At 43.7% G+C, this 22,224-nt stretch overlaps 1 protein-coding gene across 1 annotated transcript in view; it reads right to left on the reverse strand.

Moving 5' to 3' along the window:
* Positions 1-15,960: 15,960 nt before the first annotated feature.
* Positions 15,961-22,224, reverse strand: part of SmD1 (small ribonucleoprotein particle protein SmD1) — a 42,573-nt gene continuing 36,309 nt past the window's right edge. The window contains exon 4 of the mRNA XM_067099990.1: positions 15,961-18,026. Within this exon, the coding sequence (XP_066956091.1) occupies positions 17,932-18,026 (95 nt within the window). The 3' untranslated portion in view covers positions 15,961-17,931. The remainder of the gene's footprint in view (positions 18,027-22,224) is intronic.

The following is a 22,224-nucleotide window of genomic DNA, read 5'->3' on the forward strand; positions in this document are numbered from 1 at the left end:
TAAGATTCTCTTCCTTGCTGTTACCATTCTTAAAGGCCACTTTTTCCTTGCCGTGATGGTTCGATAACTTTTACCATAAATAAATTATTTTTATATATGTTCAAAAACAATTTGTACTTCAGGAAAAGTTTAAATGATATAGCAAATAATATGAGGGAATAGGTCTAGCCTAGGCTATCAAATCTGCGAGACATTTGGGTCGATGAAAACATACATTAAGTCTAGGTTTGTTACACAAAAAATACGAATATTTTTCGCTTCGATTATAGTAATAGCTCTGGTAATAGTTCTTTTCTACGATTTGGTTAAGTCGTCCTAAAATACTTTCACGGTAACATGTTTAAAAGACGAAACTTGTTGACAAAACCAGTAAATACTAAACCTTTTCAATAACGGACAAGCTCGTTTTTACTTTGTATGATGTGGCATATATAAGATGAATGAATTTAAGTGTGACATTTTGACAGAAAGGATTTGCTACAAATAAAAAAAAAACAGCTATTTTAACTTAAATCGAATAACAGTTGTTTTGTTTGCGTCGACCTGAAACGATCTCCCCAGTATCAATCAACAATCAATCATTTCCTGTGGCACCCACGGTGATACATAGGGCGTCGATGAACTCACGCCACCACATTCTGTCCTAGGATAACTCCTCAAGATCTCCCCAACACTCGTGTCGTGCTTCCCGCCTTGTTGTCCTTAACCACGTCTCCTTTGGCCTACCTCTACCTCTTCTACAAAGGGCAAACCACTATGGTGTATCTCATACTATTCCCTGTCTCCTATACACAAGGCCTAGCCACTTCCAGCGCGAGAATCTAACATACTCATCGACAGGCTGCACCCCAGTTACTATTCTAATTCTGTTATTTGATATCCTATCCCTCATATTAAGTCCTAATATTCTTCTGAACGCCTTAATTTCACATGCTACGAATGTATTATCGAAAGTCACTGTACTGTACCATGATTCATGCCCATAAATCAAAATACTTCTAACCATTACCTTATAATTTTTTTATTTTTGTATGCACAGAAATATTGCTATTACTCCAAATATTTTTGAGCATTCTCATTGCCTGATGAGCCTTTTTTAATCCTTCCATAAATTCTGTGCTCAGAGAACCATCCTATCTAAATAGGTACCTAAATATTTAAACATCCACTTGCTTTTACAAGCAAACCTTCAATTAGACAATCTGTGCATTTTCAATATTCCATATTCATGATTCAGTTTTTCAATATCAACCAAAATCAATCTTTCGACCTTCACTCACTAGGGACAATCCAGCACCCTCTGCATCTTTCTGGTCCCTCGCAGATGAAAACCACATCATCAGCATAATCCAAGTCAAGAAGTTCCCACATTCCCCCCCACCAAGTGTATACCTGCATCCGTTTCTCTTTTACCTTCTCATAACGTAATCCACGACCAATACAAGTAACAGAGGGACAGAATGCCACCCTGAATCACACAGACTTGACTTCAAATGGATCACTCAAACACGCATCAACCATGACTTTACAAGATATTCCCTCATGCATGTTCATGATAACCGTCACAAACTTTTCCGGTATTCCATAATAACTCGTGATTTCTCCCATAGTCATTCTCGAGATACTGTCAAAGGTCTTTTCAAAATCAACAAAACAAAGACTCAACGGAGTTGTCATTTCATTTGTTTGTTGCATTAATGCCTAACCTATGAAGATCTGATCACTGCAACCCCGCCCCTTTCTAAAACCTGCCTGTTCATCCCTCAGAATACCATCAACCACTGGCTCCAAACTATTCAACATTACAGAAAATTTTCAAGGCTACAGAGAACAAAGTGATTCCCCTCCAATTACGAAACCTACGCAGATCTCCTTTCTTTGGAACTTTAATGATCACACCATTCTTCCAACCTAATGGTATTAATCCCGTCACCCATATCTCAATGAATAATATCTTAAGACAAATCTTAATCTATCCTCCTCCACTTTGAACATTTCCGGGCATAAACCATCCTCTCCTGGTGTCTCGGATACTACTTCTATCCTGATCTCACCTTCATCAAGTATGGTAGTATGCATTTTGTTAAACAACTCCAACACTCCCTTTGATGTCTAAAACTGAAAAATGATGGCATAGACTGTATTTTAAGAGGTGCTAAATTATGAGCAGGAGAAAAGTTACTGCTACTTTATTCAGTTGTTGTATTGTATTAAGCCAACTCTTGTGTTGGCACGGGCCTTTCCCTTGTTTGGCCCACGTGAGTGATCTGAAATTTGTGAAAGGTCATTTGTTATAGGAAAATGAAGAGATTTAGTAGTGTGAGAAAGTTGTGGATGGAGAAGGATGATGGTTAGTGTGGAGGGGGCCATCATGTCTGGATAGTAGTAGTTTGAAGATGTAAGGCCTTTGAAAAGAAAAATGAGAAACATTGCAGGTGGGGTTGTCAACCCTTTAAACCCTAGAGTCCTGCAGAGTATTCTTAGTGGTAGAGTAGTTTAGTTGGAATAAGACAGAGATGATGTGTATAGGGCCTTACGGTGAGGGGATGGGATGAGTTGAGGAGGATGATGGTGGTAGTTAAAGAGGCCATCTTGGTTTGTAGTGGTAGTATGAAAGTACATATTAAGTGAGTTGTGGCCAGTGCCACTCTGAACACACTTAACATTACAGTTTAATTAAGCTGGAAGTAGAAAGTGAAGTTTGAGTATTCTCACTGCATTGTTCTATCTTGGTGGCGGTAAATTTACCTAGCAGCTGGGCATGTGTGTCGATGTCCTCGACTGCCAGCTACCCAGAGTGTTGCTGCTGTTTAGCTACGTCTGGTGAGGTTACATCCGCTTGTACTTAGCCTCTGAGCAGTGCTGTCTCTGCATTCTAGCAGGTAGTGTAGGAGAGGCTGCTGTGTTTCTTCCTCACAGTGCTCACATGGTCTGACACTGGGGTTAACAATTTCCTAGTAATTTCCTATCCTAGCTTAGTCTGTGAATACATACAGCTAGTTTCGGTGTGTGCCTGTCTATGGGGAGGCACTAGGTCGGTTGCCCATTTGTACCATCTGGCAGTGGGGAGTGATCTGTCCATGCCCGTAGGTTCCAGCATGTTTGCTTTCATGAGCGGTTTTATGGCATCTTTGATCTGTTGTAGTGCAGGTTATGTGATCTGCTCTGTCAATGTACCTTGTGCTCTTAGCTGGATTCATCCTTTATCATTGCCTGGAATTCCTATGTGACCGGTATCCAGTTCATAGTGACTGGTCTTCCTCTTTCACTGTGCTGGTAAAGAAAGTGACTTGATCCCAGCTAGCAAAGGCCTTGTTCTCTTTAATTCTAATTTGTTGCAAGGCCTGCATGGAGGATTTGGTCAGTGTGGATGATGAGGTCCTTCCTCATTCTCCAGAGTACAGTAGTGCCTGTCTTATCGCTACTAATTCTGTCTGCATTGTTGAGGCACAGTTGATGTTCTCAGCATGCTTGGAAATTGTTTGAATATACTGCTGCTCAGTAGTTTTATTCTCCTGGATCCACAGTGCCGTCAGTGTAGTATGTTTGGAGCCCCAGGATTTCAGTGTTCCTGATAGACTGCGTAGGCTGCTCTTAGTTCCTCTCTTGACAGCCTTCTTTTGCTCTGGAAGGCCTGTTGTGTAATGGAATTTTATAATCCTTTTTCCAGGGCAGGATATGTTGCACATCCTCGCTGTGTCTGGTCTCATGTTCAGCATTGCTTCTGCCATATCTAACCTCTTGATGTTGTCACTTTGGTCTTTTCCTGTAGGAGTAGGCCTGAGTCTCTGGATGTTTATTTAGTTCTCTCTTGTTCTGGTCTTGAGATTGAGTCTCTCTGAGAGGAAGATTTTGCCACAGGTACTGGCATTTCTCTGTACTGTGTAAATCCTATCTTCTACTTTTGGCATGTTAGTCTCAAGCCTGAGTTTGCACAGTCTTGTCCACATGGTGCCCCAAGCATGAGTCTCATTGCCTTGTTCTGTATTACTTCAGAGTTTCCTTTTGTGCCTCTGTTAGACTTTATTCAGGGCCTTGAGCCGTTTAGAAGTGGGCAGAATGACGTCACACAGAGGAAAATAATAGAATCTTGGTGACCTGAGGTCAATTACTCTCGACAATAATTTCAATGGATAAATACTAGTTGAGTTAAAAGAAAAAGGACAATGGCTGATCTAACGAAGTTCTAATACATGTGCAAAAGTGACATATACAAAATAAGTTGGTAACAGGTACAAATTTACAGAGATAAGCGTGGTTGATTCAGTATGGCAGATCCTGCTTGACCCGCCCCTATAGGAGCGATATAGAAAACGGGTTGTTCATCATAAAAGACCAGCTTAGCGGGGACTTTACAAATACTGCCCCCTCCAAGACGTGGGTAATGTCTGATTAGTCCAGGTATCTGCTGGGACGTTGGAAAGTGCCGCGGCTCCGCGAAGTGAGCTGGGGGTAGCGGTGTGAGTGGGAGCGGCTGGCTGTGGGTGTGGCTGGTTGCTTTTGGGGGCGGCCCCATGTCCGTCTTTTGAGGTGGCCCGGCTGCGGAGACGACGGCTCTCGAGGAGGGCGCTGCGTGGTGCCGTCTGCTGTTTCCTCCAGGAGTGAGGACTTGAGGCGGTCGATCAACACCCAGTTGTCCTTCCCGTGCAGGGCGAGGCGGAAGGCTTTGTTGTTCCTCTCAAGCACACGGAAGGGCACCCTGTAGGGCCTGGTTAGTGGGGGGCGGACGGTATTATCACTGACGAAGACGTGGGTGGCGGAGGACAAGCCGGGAGGCATGAAGGTGGTAGACCTGTCGGTATACATCCGCTGGCAGGGGGCGAACTTCCCGACTATGTCGCAGAGCCTCTGAACTGATGGGTTGTGACGATTTTCCATGACTAGTTCGCCCGGGACTATGAGGGGCTCCCCGTAGATTTTCTACTCTGCGGATGGGTCGCCATTGGCTCTGGGGGTGGTTCTCAGCCCGAGGAGGACCCAAGGCAGCTGGTACTTCCAATCCCTGGCGGTGCAGCGGGCCATGACGGACGCCTTCAGGGACCTGTGGAATCTCTCCACCAATCCGTTGGCTGCGGGGTTGTAGGCGGCGGTGGTGTGGTGAGATGTTCCCAGCAAGCGTGCCAGAGTGGACCACATCTCAGACAGGAGAGGGGGCCTCGGCACCATGCCGCTGGCGGTGGCTTCCTGCATGGCGTAGCTTCAGGCCCACCTGGTTGAAGCGGTCACGCATCAGTCCAGGAGATATCTGGCCCCACCTGATGGAAGAGGGTCTCACGGCGTCGATGTATGTGACAAACTACCCCCCGGCTGGAGAAACACTACCGGACTTGGTGTGATGCCCTATCTTGCTGGTTTTGGCACGGAGCACTGTCTCACCAGGTCCTTGCATCCTTCCGCATCCCGTGCCAGGCGAACTTCTCTGTCAGCAGCAGCGTCATCCTGCGGGGTGGACAGCCCGTGGATGACGATCAAATACCAGACGGGTAGCGGGAGCCCGGGCACCGTGGGCGAGGCTGGCGGTGTTGGCGTTGCACAGGAGTTTTGGTCCCTGGGGGCGAGGGCCACGCCCTTCCACTTTAGGGACGATGGCGGTGCAGGCTGGAGTCTCTGGGTTGGCGGTCTGCTCCGGGCAAGGTCCTTGTTGTTGATCCAAGCTGAAACCACAGTGAACTCGATTCTGGAGGGCGTCTGCTACAGTGGTTCTTCCTGCCGGGAGGCATTTGATTGAGCAGGTGAACTCCGCGATGGCGCAGTGCCGCTGCTGCCTGGAAGACCATGCATCCCCTTGCTTGGTGAAGGCGTGGACCAGGGGGCTGGTGGTCGTCCAGATTGTGGCGTGCCCTCCAGGAGGAACTTGAGTGCGTGCCACCCGATACACTGCAGCAGTTCCCCGTCGCATAGGTGCTGTAATGGGGCCTCTGTGGTGTTGAACTTTGCTGAAAGAAGGTGATGGGCTGGGGCGCCAAGGCCGATCTGTTCAGGATGGCCCGCAGAGGCGACATTGCTGGCACCGTTGTCAGTTGGAGGGGGCGTTGGGGTCCTGGCGGGCCAGTTGTTTCGCGAGGCGGCCTCGCCAGGAAGGCCTGCTGCTGGCTGGGTCCCTACACTAGGATTTCGGCTGGCTTTCGGATCTCTGTCAGAGGGGACCATGGTGTGTGCGTGATCCCGGATGAACTTCCTGTGGTCGTTGTGCATCCGAGGAATTCCTGGGCGGCCTTGACAGAGTGTAGGGGTGGGAACCTGGTGACGACTCGACGCTGATGCGGCGGGCGGGACGCCTATCCGGGGATATCTCATGGCCTGGGAAGTCAGCTTTTTCGAAGCCGAAGGTGCACTTGTCGAATCTGACGACGAGGCCATTCCCCTGCAGGCGCTGCAAGACTGCCCAGATGTGCCGCAAGTGTTCTTTGGGGGACCTGGAAAAAATTAGAATATCGTCCACGTAGCATACGCAGCGGCGTGGAGGAGCGCGTGATTCTTGGCACAGGGGAGGGTGCGGGTGATATGTGAGGGAGGTAGATGTCTGAGTCCACGAGGTTCGCGGTTAACTGAACGTGGGAGGGAATGTCCGTGTCCATGCTCACTATTGCCCTCTTAATTGGAGTGGGATACTTGCATCAATACGCTCTTGGGAGCACGCCGTGTGAGTCCCCTAATGACGCTGGTGATTTGCCGACGAGAGTCAGCATGCCCGAACGCTGGTTACAGCACCGTCGTTAGTCCGTTAGGGGCGTGAGGTAGTTCATGGAGCCAAGACTAGGTCGTCGTCTGAGTCCATTGCTAATGGCTGGGGAACCACTCCGGGGTCACCACTTTAAGAGGTGCTAAATAATGAGCAGGAGAAAAGTTACTGCTACTTTATTCAGGACACAGGCCGTTTATATAGTGGCAGACTGACGTCACACAGAGGAATACAATAGAATCTTGGTGACCTGAGGTCAATTACTCTCGACAATAATTTCAATGGATAAATACAAGTTGAGTTATAAGAAAATGGACAATGGCTGATCTAACAATATTCTAATACATGTGCAAAAGCGACATATACAAAATAAGTTGGTAACGGGTACAAATTTACATAGATAAGCGTGGTTGATTCAGTATGGCAGATTCTGCTTGACCCGCCCCTATAGGAGCGGTATAGAAAACGGGTTGTTCATCATAGAAGACCAGCTTAGCGGGGACTTTACAGTATCAGTATCATTCAAGCCTATATACATGCAGATAATTCTTAATGACTGACGAAATACAGCAGGCGTTCTCATGCATCACAGTAACATGCTTAAAAGACGAGACTGGTTGACACATCTAGTGTTATACCTATAGGCCTACTAAGCATTTTTAATAAATATATTAAGATCGTTCTTACTTCATATCATGTGGCATGTACATATTCTGATATCAAAATTTAATTACCATTGTATTTATATGCCAAGATAATATACTGAATATGAGAAGTTAGAGAAAGCGGATCTACTGCTACGACGACATATACCAGACTAGCACAAAATTAAGGATAAATAAATCCTATTATGCTTCGTTTATCTGTGAAATGTTATCCCATTTTCTCTTGAAGACTTGTTTTTCCTATTTTGGTAACTATAAATACTTTTGTCATACTATTATTGCAATTGCAATAATTATATATATATATATATATATATATATATATATATATATATATATATATATATATATATATATATATATATATATACATACATACATATATATATATATATATATATATATATATATATATATATATATATATATATATATATATATATATAAATTCCCCAATCACACTAAGGCCCCGTTCAATTTGCGCGGTTACCAGACGTTTCAAGATGCCCGCAAGGCCCTACAAGCGCTGCCCTGGTGGAAGACCACCGAACGACGTATTAGGCCAAAAGCCAAGCGCTGGGACCTATGAGATCATTCAGCGCTGAAAGGGAAACAGGAGGTATGTTTGAAAGGTGTAACAGGTGGAAAACCTTCTAGTTGCACTATGAAATCATAGTTCGGAGAGGGTGGATAGCAAGATGAAGATAATATGAATAGAGTAAAAGGAATGAAAGGGGGTTGCAGCTAGAGGCTGAAGGGACACTGCAAACAACTTTAATGGGGGTTGCAGCTAGGGGCTGAAGGGACACTGCAAAAAACTTTAATGGGGGTTGCAGCTAGGGGCTGAAGGAACACTGCAAAAAAATGTTAATGTTTACAGTGCACCCCGCAATTAGTCACTCGGTCCAAAAAAGCTTAACTGATGTTTTGGTTCTTCGACATTGTTTTTTAGCTATTAGAGTTCACGAAACCGAATGCCACCAAAACAAAGGTCTGCAGCAAAAAGGAAATGGGATCGACATAATTTAAAAACGGATACAGCCAGTATCACTTTAATTCTTACATGACCTTTTCTAAAACTTGACGGAAGACAGAGTTCTGTTTTTCAAATATTTCATGCACGCACTCATATTCAATATATTGGACTCCTATTGCTGGCGTGCGACCACGCATATATATATATATATATATATATATATATATATATATATATATATATATATATATATATATATATATTATAATCCTTTTGAAGTTAAACAACAACTGCAACCTATAATCACAGATTTCAAACAGCTCTCTTAATCACTTGTCGTATACCGGGAAATTTTCAACCTTTTGACACAAAAGCTGCAATAGGGTCTTCTTGGCATTGTTACTGACGACCACACTCGGTTGTTAAGAGCAGCGATGATATAGTCTTTAGATCTGGCGATGATCCTTCCTTCCAGCGTCATACACAGTTAGATTCGTCTGGCCTTGCCTATCATAGCTCGTTTGTGTATGTGTAATTCTTTGTGCTAATTCACATTCATTATTGTAGTTTTGTTCTCTTTCAACATGGCTATCGATTCTTTTTTGCAGAAGTTTGTGATGCAAGTTACAAGTCCTCTGGTTTCTGTGTGTTGAGTAATTATTCAAACTATGATAGCTCTGAATATAGTACAGAATTGCGTGGCTGGCACATTTGACGCTACTGTATAAAAAGAATTTTATTCACCGACATTTTCCAATTCTTCCCAAGGGGCGTGTTACTCTACGATTCTACATCATTACTAGTGCAGTACATCTGGGTCTATTCTCCAGTTAATTTTTAAACCTTAGACATCCAGTCAACCATTGTTTGAACTATTCTACCATTACGAGAGAGAGAGAGAGAGAGAGAGAGAGAGAGAGAGAGAGAGAGAGAAAATTTATAACTTATCATGAATATTAGGTTATAAAACCAAAGCACTGGGGCACTTTCAATCATTAAGCTCTTAGGGCAGTGAAAGGAGGTGGTGGGCAGAAAGAGATCTAAAAAATAAAGATGAAGTACGCGGACCTAACGGTAGAACTGGGAGAAAACCCCACAGTTGCACTAAGAAGTAATAGTTAGAAATGCAAGAAAACGAGACTGGAGAAGGAAAGCGAAAATGAAGGCAAAACTAAAGGCTAAAAGGTGGGCCCAGCCAGGAACTGAAATATAAAATTTAGACCAAAGGCCAGGCGCTGGAACCTATTTGATCATTCAGCGGTGCAAGAGAAACTCAGAGTAAAGGGGTTTTAAAGGTGTAACAGGAGGAAAACTTGTCAAGTTACGTTACAATATGAAACAACTGTTAGGACTGGGTGGAAAGTAAGATGAAAGAAAGATATGAATGGAAGTGCAGTCAAAGGAATGAAAGGGGTTGCAGCTAGGGGCAGAAGGAATCTGCAAAGAACCTTAATTCCTACGTGTACAGCGTGAGGTGCACTGATGGCATTATCCCCTACAGGGATCCGGCTGGAGGTCGAAGGATCACTGAGCACATCCCTTAGTGGAATGGAATATAGATTTTAGGTCAAAGGACCAGAGAAAATTCAGCGCTGAATGGGGAAATTGAGAGTAGAAAGGCATGAAAGGTGCAACAGGAAGAAAACCTCGCAGTTGCATCATGAAACAAGTGTTAGGAGAGGTTGGATACAAAGATGGGAGAGAATATGAACGGAAGTACACAAGAGGAATGAAAAGGGTTGCAGCTAGGGGCCGAAGGGACGCTGCAAAGAACCTTAGGAAACGCTCCAGAAAACATCCTTTAGTAACGTCTAGTGCACAATGAAATGCTATGACGGTAATGTACCCCTACGGAGATTACGGCCTTAGTTCACGTTATCAGACGATCTACAATACTCACAATGGTATCTGTTACTCCTGTCTCACTTCCCAAAGGATTTTCATTGGAACTTTGTCATGCTTGTTTTAAAGGGATTTGGCTTGGTACGAAGTGTAAACCAAATTACTACTTACACCGAAGCTCTCACTTTGTCCCATAATGGGCAGATCTCTACTTATATCACACCATCTTCCTCCTCCACTGAACCATTTCCCACTAGCTCAACTTATTGTGGTGACATTCTACTGTGCCTCAGCTGCAGCAAGTCTTGCTACACTTAGGTAAAATATAAAACTTCCTTCATAGCTTCAAAGACCACTGCCTGCAGTTTCTCCTCCACTTGACAGTCATATTGTATATGTTATTTTCCTTTAAATATGCCTTTTCTGTTTATGTGACGTTGATGGAAGATGGTAATTTTCGCCAATACTGTTTACCCATATTATTTAACTTAGCTACCAGGTACTTATTTCACTGTTTAGATCAACTGAGACTAAGTGGTGATTCTTAGGAAATGGGCCCCTCCCACTAAGGGGAAGTTGGAGGTACAGTATTATTAACTTTCCAGCAATGTTTCATTGGAATTGGAATATGGAATTTAGGCCAAAGGCCAAGCGGTGGGACCTGTGAGATCATTTAGCACTGAAATGTACACCGACAGAAAAACGGTTGGAAAGGTGTAACAGGAGGAAAACCTCGGGGTTGCACTATGAAACAACTGTCAGAGGGTGGTTGGTCAAATGGAAGAGAATATGAACGGATTTACAATAACTGGAACGAAAGAGGTTGCAGCTAGGGGCCGAAGGGACGCTGGAAAGCACCTCAAGTAATGTTTAAGGTGTATCAAGTGGGGTGCACTGACGGGACTACGCCCCTAAGGAGATAATGTTCTATTAATCCTCTTTGAAGCAGAAGCTAGATTGTAAATGATACCATGAACTTGGATATACCTCCTCAGTGCTGCTCAAGATGTAGCCAGCAGCATGCTAGCACAGGCCCTTGGTCCTTGAGCAGCCTGTTTACCTGTCTCCAGTTGGCTAAAACTGTTCCATTTGGCAGATGGACTCTTCTCAGCAGCTCGAGACTTTTTCCTTTACAACTCTCATCTTTGATATGATTATTCTTACAGGCTGGGTCGTTCCTTGAGCGCCCTTTTGAAGTCTGGGACTTCTTAGGACCTGAGGGACTGCTAGGCGAACCAAAAGGTCGGGCCGTAGCAATGCGAAGACCCGGAGGCCTTTGTCACTACCTGGTGGACAAGTTGGTCATTATCCTCAACGCGACATTTGTGTACCGCAGTGTCTACCTCTTCTCAAGTTAAAAGCGGTAGAGCCCAGCAGCACCGGTCCAATCCGAAGAGCCAAAGCCGAGTCCGGGGCCAACATGCTTGGTGATCCAAGAGAGGAGTGTCCCTTCTCTTCAGCACGAAGTTGGCAGACAGGTTTCCCATCTGGTGGGCCAGGTAGGAGAGGGCCCTACACCCAGAATAGCACAGTCTCGCAAACATTGAGTCCTCGGCGGGGTTAAGTCCCCCTGAGGCTGCAATCTTGGACACTTTGAGAGGCCACAGGTCCAGCCAGGAGACTGCCATTGCAGTGGTTTCCAGGGTCGCTGCTGCTTGTTGCGTGAAGACTACCAGTGATGATGTGCATTTCGGTACGAGTACTACTCGGTTTACTCTGTTCCTGGATTTGAGTAATCAGTACTCAGTGTACTCGGTTTTGAGAATTTTGTAATTGAATTGCAAAATTCCATAAAACTTATTACTTCCTTTCGAGTAAAACCATTTTGTGGCGAAGGTAACAAAGACGGAGTCTTGCAAAATGGAAAATTTTCAAGTAACTGGATCTGCACTTGCACGAAAAGTTAACTTTGCCAATTAATTTCTTTCAGCATGAATAAACGGCCTCAATTGAATAAGAAAAAAAAAAAAGTGGAAGGACTTCGTGGCGTTATCTAAACTCGTGAACTGGTTGTTGACACAGCTGTACTGCTTACCATCCCCCTCTCCTCCTCCCCCAGACCCTTATCTAGGGTTTAATGCTTATGCTAAGCAACTGGGTAAAATGATTACTTTTCTGTACCCGGTTTACTCAGTTCTGAAGAGTAACTGAAACCAAATTACTCGGTTTCAGAAAAGTACTCGGTTTGCACATCACTAAAGACTACATCTTCCGCTCCAAGCTGCTGCAGCAATAGACCTGGAGCTAAGCAAACCAAGTCTGGGTCAACCTGTTTCATTGGCAGTGGACCTGTCGAGGGCAAATAATATTTCTTCTGGCGAGGCAGAGGAGGGGGAAGCAGCTTAACTAAGCAGTTCGATCGAAGGGCTCTCCTCCTCGGAGACGAGTTAACCTGATCTAATACACCCTGGGCAAGCGAGGACCAAGGCAAGCCTACAGAAGCTCTGGGTTCTTTTTTGGGACCCCAGTAGACTTCTGGGCCAGAAGGACGATCAATGGATGTTGCAGTGGTCCCTTCCCCCCCCGCCGAGATCGTTACGTTGACAAATCAACGTAACTATCTCCGAAAAGGTCCTCTGTATCACTAAGAATCTGCATCCCGGGGAAGAGGACCCTCTGGCCCTTCCGATCCACAGTTCTCCCTTGATACTCTCCCTGCAGGTGGGAGAACCTCACCAGAGCCCCTGGCTTCCCGCTCAACCACTTGGGCATATAAACAGGTAGGTCTGAGAACCCTGCCCACTTTGTAAATTCTAGCGGTAGGGCTAGGACTAGATACCGAGTCCAAATCGTGAGCCCTTCTGTCCGACTTGTGGTTCCCAGTAAACACCCAGGAAATCGAGGGGGAGTGAATACCCTTACCTGTCCTACCAGAAGCAACGGTACTGACAGGAAGCAGGCCGAAAGCAATCACCAACCCACGGTGAAGGAGGCTTCACGGGTCTAAGAGACTCCCTCCTGTTGCGCGAAAGCGAGGGGGGGGGGAGGGCTTTCCTGAGGAGAGGGCAGAGGTTCATGCGGGCACACACAAAGGCGAGCAAACCCGTTTACAGGCCGGAGAGAGTGGTTGCGCACTCTTGGGAGAGAGATTGTCCCATCCTCATGACGTACTCCAGTCATCTTCGAGGCCGAGGCCTCCTGGCGAGGTGACTGTAAGGGGGACTTCCTCGACGCAACTCCCGGTGAGCAAACTCTCACGGGACCCTTGATGCATACTTGGGCGAGTAGCAGAAGGGGGAGGGGAAGCAACTGCCTGCTTGGACCCTGTCCTCTCTCGCGTGCCTGAGCCAGAACGTGGACTGGTTGAAGAGACCCTAGGTTTCCCAGAAACCTGAGCCCTTTGAGATACACTCGCCCCCTTGGAGGTCCGCATACTCAAAGTGTCCATGAAAGCCCTCTCTGCTCAAAAGTCTGAGGAGATTTGAGTAGAGGCAGGAACAGCACTACACGTAAAGAGCCAGAGCTCCGAGCAGAAGTGCCGAGTGCTTGCATCTCCTCGGAGGTCCACACACCCTCGGCCCCTGAATCAACGAGTCTCAAAGAAACTTGTGATGCAGTCGCTCATCGAATGGACTCCTTGGTGACCAAAAGACTGCCAGGTCTCCCAAAGCTCTTCTACCTTCACGTCTGGAACAAAAGTCAAGTCGGGGGCGCCACCTCCATTCGTGCCGCGCAACACTCGTCTCCCCTCTCACAAGAAATGGAAGCTAATGAGGAGATGATCCTGGTCCAGTTTCCCAACTATGATCTCCTCCCAATAAGGCAAGAGAAGACAACAAAGGCGAAACTCCTCCCAAAGCAGAGGTAGCAAGGCAAGATAGTTTTATGGGGCGGGGAGGGGGGGGGGTGAAAGCATCCAAAGGATTACTTGCCAAGAATGTCATCGGAGGTGTATTTCCTCCTCAACGAATACTTCTTCCATTGCTCTGGAGTCCAGTCACAGCACTCCTTACAAACAGAACCAGTCACACTCAACTCCCCTGCATGTGCAGAGGAAATGAGGATCTACATCAATAAGGGGAGTGATGACGACGGCAAGCCTTAACTGCAGTGCCAGGGCATTTGCGCATGGTAACCGGCTTGCGCTCTGATGGCTTAAATGACTCGTGGATTTGCTCATGTTAAGCAAGCACACAAGGACATAAAATCAAGTAACAAAAGGAAACAATCCCACTGGGAAAAATGATGTCCCAAGAAGAACACAGCAAAAGCAATGGCAAGCAGGGCAGAGGGCAGCGAAGCATATCTACTCACAAGGATGGCCGAAAGTAAAGTGACGCTCTACTGACAAGGTGGGCAGGACTCCCACTCGGTTGTTAACTGCCATAGCACCTTGTTAAAAGTTTAATGGCCGGTTCCAGCTTCGAAGGGGGTAATTCCTATATTAAGGCCAAAAGGTTTGTACATCATGTAGGAATAAGTTTCTTGTACCCTCACCATACAGAGGTACAAGGAGGTAAATTACTTTTGCACGTGTACTGTATCTTCAAATAATTATAAACCGTAAAATGAGGCAATAAAGATGTAAATCAACAGAAGTTAAACAAGCTTCCCAGGGACATGACTCTCACAATACCAGGACTAATGTAATTTAAATAAGATGGCTTAAGCACCTGAACATAAAATATCCTAAGAAAAGTGAACAAAACCAAACAGGAAAAGTAGGAAAACAACCCCTAGTACAGACTTAAATATCATAGCCAAAGCAATACATTATGCCTGGGGTAGAAGTAAACTCGTCACACTTATTCCATAAAACAGTTGTCAGGGGCTTCAAAAAAAAATCCTTAATCAGAACCAAAACAAACATTCCAACTCAACTACAGTGCACTGGTATACCTAGGTTCATCCAGGGAAACTGACCCCTGCAATGTCTTGGGGTAGGAGATTGTCTTAAAGCAACAGTAACTCACAGGTTTCAATTTTTTTTTTTTTTTGGCATTCCAGAAAATAATAGTACAGTACCCTAATTAATGGTCTGACCCTTTTCAGTTACATACCATGATAATGTGGCATATCCCAGTCCATAGTAGCTTCAATGGTGATGCCATGTCTAATAGTAGCTTGTGATTCTTCACTAGAAATGGTCTACATTAAACAGAAAAATAAAGCTAAAGTGTCTAGATTTTCTACTCATGTCAACACTGTTTCTCATTTTGCAGACAGCTTGCTCATCTCATCAGTCAACATACAAATGCAGTATGGCAGCACTGTTGCAGGTGGACTTTGTCTAACCAATGGAGTGTTACGCAGCTATCAACATAGACCAAAGGTTGAAAGGCATCATATTTGACATGGGCTACAAAATTTGGACATCCCAACCATGGATTGTCATGTGCTGTCTTTGGCCTCCTTTAAATTCAGTACGCCTCGAGAGTGTTAGAGGAAAAATAGTCCTTACCCCATGAGCTCATCAAATCTTTTTAAATTTCCTTAGGGGTTGCACCTTTCTTACTTTATTTCACAAAAATTCTTCCAAGGCAGAGCCTTTAATTTTGTTAATTTTTAATGCACCTAGTGACTTTCAAAAGGCCTCACTTGCCTAATTATTTAATAGCACACTATCAACCATATAACTATGGTCATTAGGTTGCTGTAAATTGTAATTAACACCAAAAAATTTCAATATTACTCTTACTGGGACAGGCAAAGACCTTTTTGAATGAGCCTGGTGCTTGAGCTATTGGTCACACAGACCAGAATAATCAGGTTAAAAAAATTAAGACAAAACTATTATTATTGACTATGTTAACCAAACACTTATCAAATAACTGTCATAGGACTGGTCTAAAAGGTTTGTCTTCAATATTTATATTTTATCTATTGCAGTTCCTTACAAATTTGATAATTGGATAAAAGTTACAAAAAAAAAAAAGTGACATTTCCTTATTTCCAAAACTTGTCGTTCACCACTGGATGAAGCTTAGCCATTCCCACAAAACTACGTAGTAAAAAAAAAAATGTAATTCTGTTCACATGGGCAGAGCTGAGATAGCTTCACATTCTCTGCAGTGATAAATATTTATGAAGTACTAGACCTACAGTGGTAAATATTTCTGAAGTATTAAACTGAGGCAATACAACATATAGTATATAAAGAAAATGCCTGAACTGCAATAATTGGAATAGAATATAAAATTCTGGCCAAAGGCCAAGTGCTGGGATACAATAACTGAACTCATAATAGGATACTCTGCAACCTACTAAACTATGAACAATTTTAACTCACTATACCAACACCTTTTTGAAACTTCCATTCTATCAGCCCTTCGTAACTTCTACTTGGAAGAGAACACCAGGTACCCATTCTACTGTTTTACTTTTTAATTGTTTTCATGGAATTATGTCATCAAATTTCCACAATGAATTCCAAACTAGAGTAATGGGTGGACTGCTTCTTACTCTGCCATTCCAAAATAATTTGCATTCACAATATGAAAAACATTTGTTTATAATCACTTGAGCTTTTTGATTAGTTCTAATACTAATAGTGCACTTCAAAAATTTATTCATATCATTGAGAACCCTTCTCCTTTAGTATATTAAAGCATCAGAGGGCCTCTCACAACAGCAATGACATTTCAACCTCTCTCGACAGAACTGACATGCATGTCTTTGAAGACTACTAATTGGGTGATAGTGATGACTTATCAATTTCACTGTGTAAATATTTGTACTTTATTGTTCCAAAATTCTAGGTGTCATTTCTGCATAACAACAGAAGACATTTGGGCTTTTTATTATAAAAAAATAGGCATCAGTAGGAATGACATTTTGTCATATTGGGGAAGAACATCCTCCTCAAGACAAAAATCTTTGGTCTAAAGAGGCTTTGACTACCTTTAATTATTCAATTTCTAAAAGAAAAATACTAAAGACAACTTCCATATTAAAAGTGGTTTCCAATTCTTTCCACTTTTATTCTATAAAACATATCTAGGTTAACAAACTCTAGTTTTTTCATACTCAGGCTACTCTTAGACAATCAATTGGCTATTTGACTAACAGGTTATTGTATTTTCATGCAGTACTTCATGATAACTTATTAACCATTTGCAGTAGTTGTGTTTTGTATAAAACAAATCCAAACTACTGTATACATTATCGTACCTAAAACTACAAAAACAAGTAATCATGACATTCGTAAGAAGAGCTTTACAGTATCATCAACAGCTTTCATATACAGACTACCTTTTACACAATTAGCAAGAGCTTCCAGGCATGAATTACTGTAATTTACATTACCATAAACATTAGTTATACACTGTAAAAACAAAATAAATAAACTTTCTCCAAAGTAACCATACATTATCTTCACTTAAAATTACCAAAACAAGTACTCATTACTTTTGGATAAAGTGCTTAACAAAACTACTAAAAGCTTCCTCATACAAAGACCTTTATCCTTTACGTATACAATTACCAAGAGTTTTCAAGCATGAATCAACTTACATAAAAATCGTTACCCCTCGCTTTACTCCTGCAAAAGTTTTAAAATGTACAATTTCCTGGAATATGGTAAAAATAAAAATAAATAGTAAAAGGAAACCAAACCTCAATTTGTGTCCACAGGTGGGTGGTCAAAGCTTCTTTAGTACCAATACCAAACTATTCAAATGTTTCAATGGCCGTGTACTGAATATAAAATGAATCTTATTAACTAGAACTTTTGGTTCAAACATTTTATATTACAGCCCTTAAATTATGGGCTTATTACACAGACTTGACTTCAAAAATGTGATGACGCTTATTACTATACATAATAATTAGCGACGTGGAGGTCCACCTCTGCCTCTTCCACGTGGACCACCACGTCCCCTGCCACCACGTCCACCTCCTCGGCCACGTCCGCCCCGCCCACCTGCAAAGCAAATTCGTTATTAACAGTAATGGTAACCACAACATTTGTAAGATGTTCAAGTTGATATTAAGAAACCTTATTTCATAGCTTTATATTTTATTCATACAAACTTGTACAATAAAAATGACTTTTTTATAATAAAGTTTTATATATACTTACCAAATAATTACATAGTTATAATTTCTACTTTATATGGCAGCTCAAAAATTCAAAAGTCGTGGTAGCGCTCTCTTGTTTTGGGGTGTAGGTAGACTGCCCCGCCCATTTTCAGGGAAGAATAGGTACAACAGAGCTAAAGAGCTCAATTCGTTTATGCTCTATGTCCATGAGAGGGGAGGAGGGTTTGATCATGTAACTATTTAATAAGTTATATATAAAACTTTATTTTATTATAAAAAAACGTCATTTTTATATCAGTAACTTAACAAATAATTACACAGCTTGAATTTAATAAATGAAAGGTGGATGAATGGACATATAACAACTTCAAAAAAATAAGATATGGTGAAGAATTTTGAATAGAAAATTAGCTAAATTATGAAATGCTTGTTGTAACCTTACCTGGTGAGGGGAGCAAACGACAGACAGGTACTGCCTCTGGTCAAGCTCTCCTCCCAACCTGTAGCGGGCGTGACGGTAGAGCCAAGAGTCGCTTTTCAAAGTGGGTGCTTTGCAACGTAGGGAGTTTATCACAGGCTGCCAAAGCATAATCCAAAAGAGACACAAAATAAATGTGTGTATATGCCCCTTGCCCAGGCGCAGTACACAACGGAAAAATTACCAGATAAAATCTTAACTACACCACCACAAAATTTTAACTAAAAACCATAAAAACAAGGATTGCATGACATTTCTGCAACCCAGTGCTCACCAGATTTAAGAAGTTCAACCATCCTATTCAAGGATAGTGGACACAGGAAAAAGAAGGCATTCCTCCTATCCTTCATTCTCCAATACCATGCCACCTGTGAAGAACGGACCTAAAGTACTGCATTTTTCATAAACCGGTTTGGTCTCACGTAGGTAGAACATAGCGAACACTGACTTGCATCTCCAATATGTTAACTGAAGAGAGAGACAGGTTACGTCTGAAGGCCAAAGACGTAGCCACCACTCCTGTTTCGTGCGCTTTGACCTTACATAAGGGTCCGAAATTACAGACCTTAAAAAGATTGTCAATGCATTCTTGGATAATGGACAACTGGGGTCTTTCATGGAACACCAAAGGTTTGAGGAGGAACCTCTTAGACTTTTGGTTCTCTCAAGGTATACTTGAAAGGCCCTTACTAGACAGAGGACTCTCTCTTGGTCGGTTGGGCCCAGAACTTCAGACAAGATCTTGATCGAAAAGGATATGGCCAAGGGTTAGTCAGGTCCTAATTCTTGGCCAAGAAACCTAAAATCAGAGTATACAGCGTTACTCTGAGTAAAACCTATTCCCTTATCAATAGCATGTAGCTCACTAGCTCTCTTAGCTGTAGCTAAGGCCATCAAGAATAGTGTCTTCTACGTCAGATTCCTAAGCGAGGATGATTCTAAAGGTTCAAACAGCAGTCCTGACAGCCATTCAAGGACAATGTCCAGGTTCCAAGCAACTTCCAAATGTTTCCTTGTTTACTAGTATTAAAAAACTCTATAAAGTCGCCGATGTCTTGATTCAAAAACAGGTCCACTCCTATATGTTTGAATACAGAATTCAACATTGCCCTGTAACCCTTGACGGTGGATGTTGCTAACCCTTCGAGGTTCTAAGAAATAACAGAAAATCTGCAATCTGGGCTACAGATGTCTGAGAAGAGGAGATATCCACTGCACCACTTCCCTAAAGACTGTCCACTTGGCTTGGTAGACTGCAGATGATTGTTGCTTCAAGACTTAGCAATAGCTTCTGCAGCCTTTTGAAAATCCTTTGTTTCTGATTGCTCCCCGACAGTCTGAAGCCTGTCAGAGAGAGAGTGGATAACCCTAGAAGGAATCTGTGACAATGCAGCTGTTTGAGATTTCTCTTCTGAGGATGTAGTCTTGGGAAATCCCTCAGTAGGCTTAGATCTGGAAACCATTCCTTATGCGGCCAAAAGGGAGCGACTAGAGTCACTGACACATTGCTGTAAGTGCTGAACTTCTTCAATACCTCCCTCACCATGCTGAAGGGAGGGAAGGCGTATACGTCGAGATCTGACCAATCCTGCAGCATGGCATCCATTGCCCATGACTGAGGATCCAAAGCAGGAGAACAATACAGAGGAAGACAATGGTTCCTCGATGTCACAAACAGGTCTATCGACGGCTTCCCCCACAGCTTCCACATGTTGATGCACACCTGTGGATTGAGTGTCCACTCCGTCGGTAGAACCTGTTTACCACAACTCAATTCGTCCACCAGGAAAGTCTGCACTGCAAAACACTGACGTGAAGGTTCCTTTCGGTTGGAGACCATGTTCCTGAAACCTCCTTGCCGTTGAGAAGAGCCCCCCAGCCCAGATCTGAAGCGCTTGAGTACAACGTTAGGTCAGGGCTCATTAGAGACGCTTCCCTGTCGCAAACCTGTCCTTCACCAGCCAACACCGAAGGTCCTCTTTGATTTCAGGGGTGATGTTGAAGACAAACGAGTCCGGGAAAAACTACCTGTGCCAGCTGACCTTGAGGTAAAACTGCAACACTCTTGTGTGCAACCTGCCCAACGGAACAAACTTCTTGATGGAAGACAGGGTTCCCAGAAGACTCATCCATGCATTGGCTGAGCCGGATGCGCAAGATACAAAGTCTCGGACTTTTCTGAGACAATTCTGAATCCTTTGTTGGGACGGAAAAGCCAGACAACTCAAGAGAATCTATCACTATCCCCAAATATAGAATAGACCAAGTTGGGACTAGTTGAGATTTCTTGAAATTTATTAATAGTCCTAGTTCTTGAGCAAGTTGAAGTGTCTTCTGAAGGTCCTCCGTGCACTGAGATCTTGAGGGGGGAGCGTAGGAGCCAGTCGTCGAGGTATAGAGAGACGTTTATCCCCATTAGATGTAACCACTTCACCAGAGGGGAGAGAACTTGAGTAAAAACTTGAGGAGCGGTGGAGAGGTCAAAGCACCGTGCCCAAAACTGGAAGACTCTGTCCTGTAACATGAGCCTCAGATACTTCCTGGAATCTGGGTGAATTGGAACGTGAAGGTACGCATCCCACATGTCAATCGTGGCCATCCAGTCTCCCTGGTGGATGGCTGAGAAGACCAACTGGCTCGTTTCCATTCTGAACTTTGTTGTTTGAATGAAGAAGTTCAGAGCACTGAAGTCCAGGACAGGTCTCCATCCTCCCAATGACTTGGGAAACCAAGAAGAGGTGGTTGTAGAACCCGTGTGTCCATATCCTTTACCACTTTGACAGCTTCTTACTCAAGTAAAGCTGAAACTTCCCAAGACAGGGCCGAAAACCTCTCCGAGCCTACTGAGTAGGCCGTTAAGCTGATGGGCGAGGTTAGTACGGGAGGTTTCTTCCTGAAAGGGATTGTATAGCCCTCTTTTAAGACCTTCAGCACCCACGGCTCTACATTTGTTCTTCCACCTGGTCCAAAAATGAAGGAGTCTTGCTCCCACTAGAACACAGAGGACAGATGACTCACTTTCGAGGGGCTGACTTGGTGATAGGTTTCTTGACGGGTCTTATCGTTTGGAGGTGGGATCTAGGACAGGACTGGAATCAACCTCTATTACCTCAAAAAGGCTGTTGCAGCAACGGAGAAGACGTCCTAGCAGATGTGGCAGTTGAAGTAGCTCGTGCTTGAGAAGGTCCTGTGCAGATTTCTTCTGGAGTTCGGCTGTTACTCGCTCCAGTCTCTCTTGCGGGAATAAACTAGTCTTGTCTAAAAGGGTGAACGAGAGAGAGGAACGCTGAGAGGGTGTGACTCCCTTCACGGTAAACGAGCACAACAAGTCTCATTTCTTCAGAACTCCTGTGGTAAAGATGGTCGCCAACTCTTGAGCACCATCTCTCACTGCTCTATCAGCACAAGCCAGAACCCCCAACCAGTCCGAAGCGAAGTTTTCCTGAAGTGTGGTGCAGTCTTCTTTGCTAGAGCCCCAACTGTCCAATCAAGAAAGCTGAGGACCTCGAAGACTTTAAAAATGTCCGTAACAAGATTGCCCAGCTCCAATGCAGTAAAAAGAATTCTCACCGAGGAGAAAGCAGAGCGACGAGAAGCCTCT

Source organism: Macrobrachium rosenbergii, chromosome 56 (assembly GCF_040412425.1).
Source record: "Macrobrachium rosenbergii isolate ZJJX-2024 chromosome 56, ASM4041242v1, whole genome shotgun sequence".
Lineage (NCBI taxonomy): Eukaryota > Metazoa > Arthropoda > Malacostraca > Decapoda > Palaemonidae > Macrobrachium > Macrobrachium rosenbergii.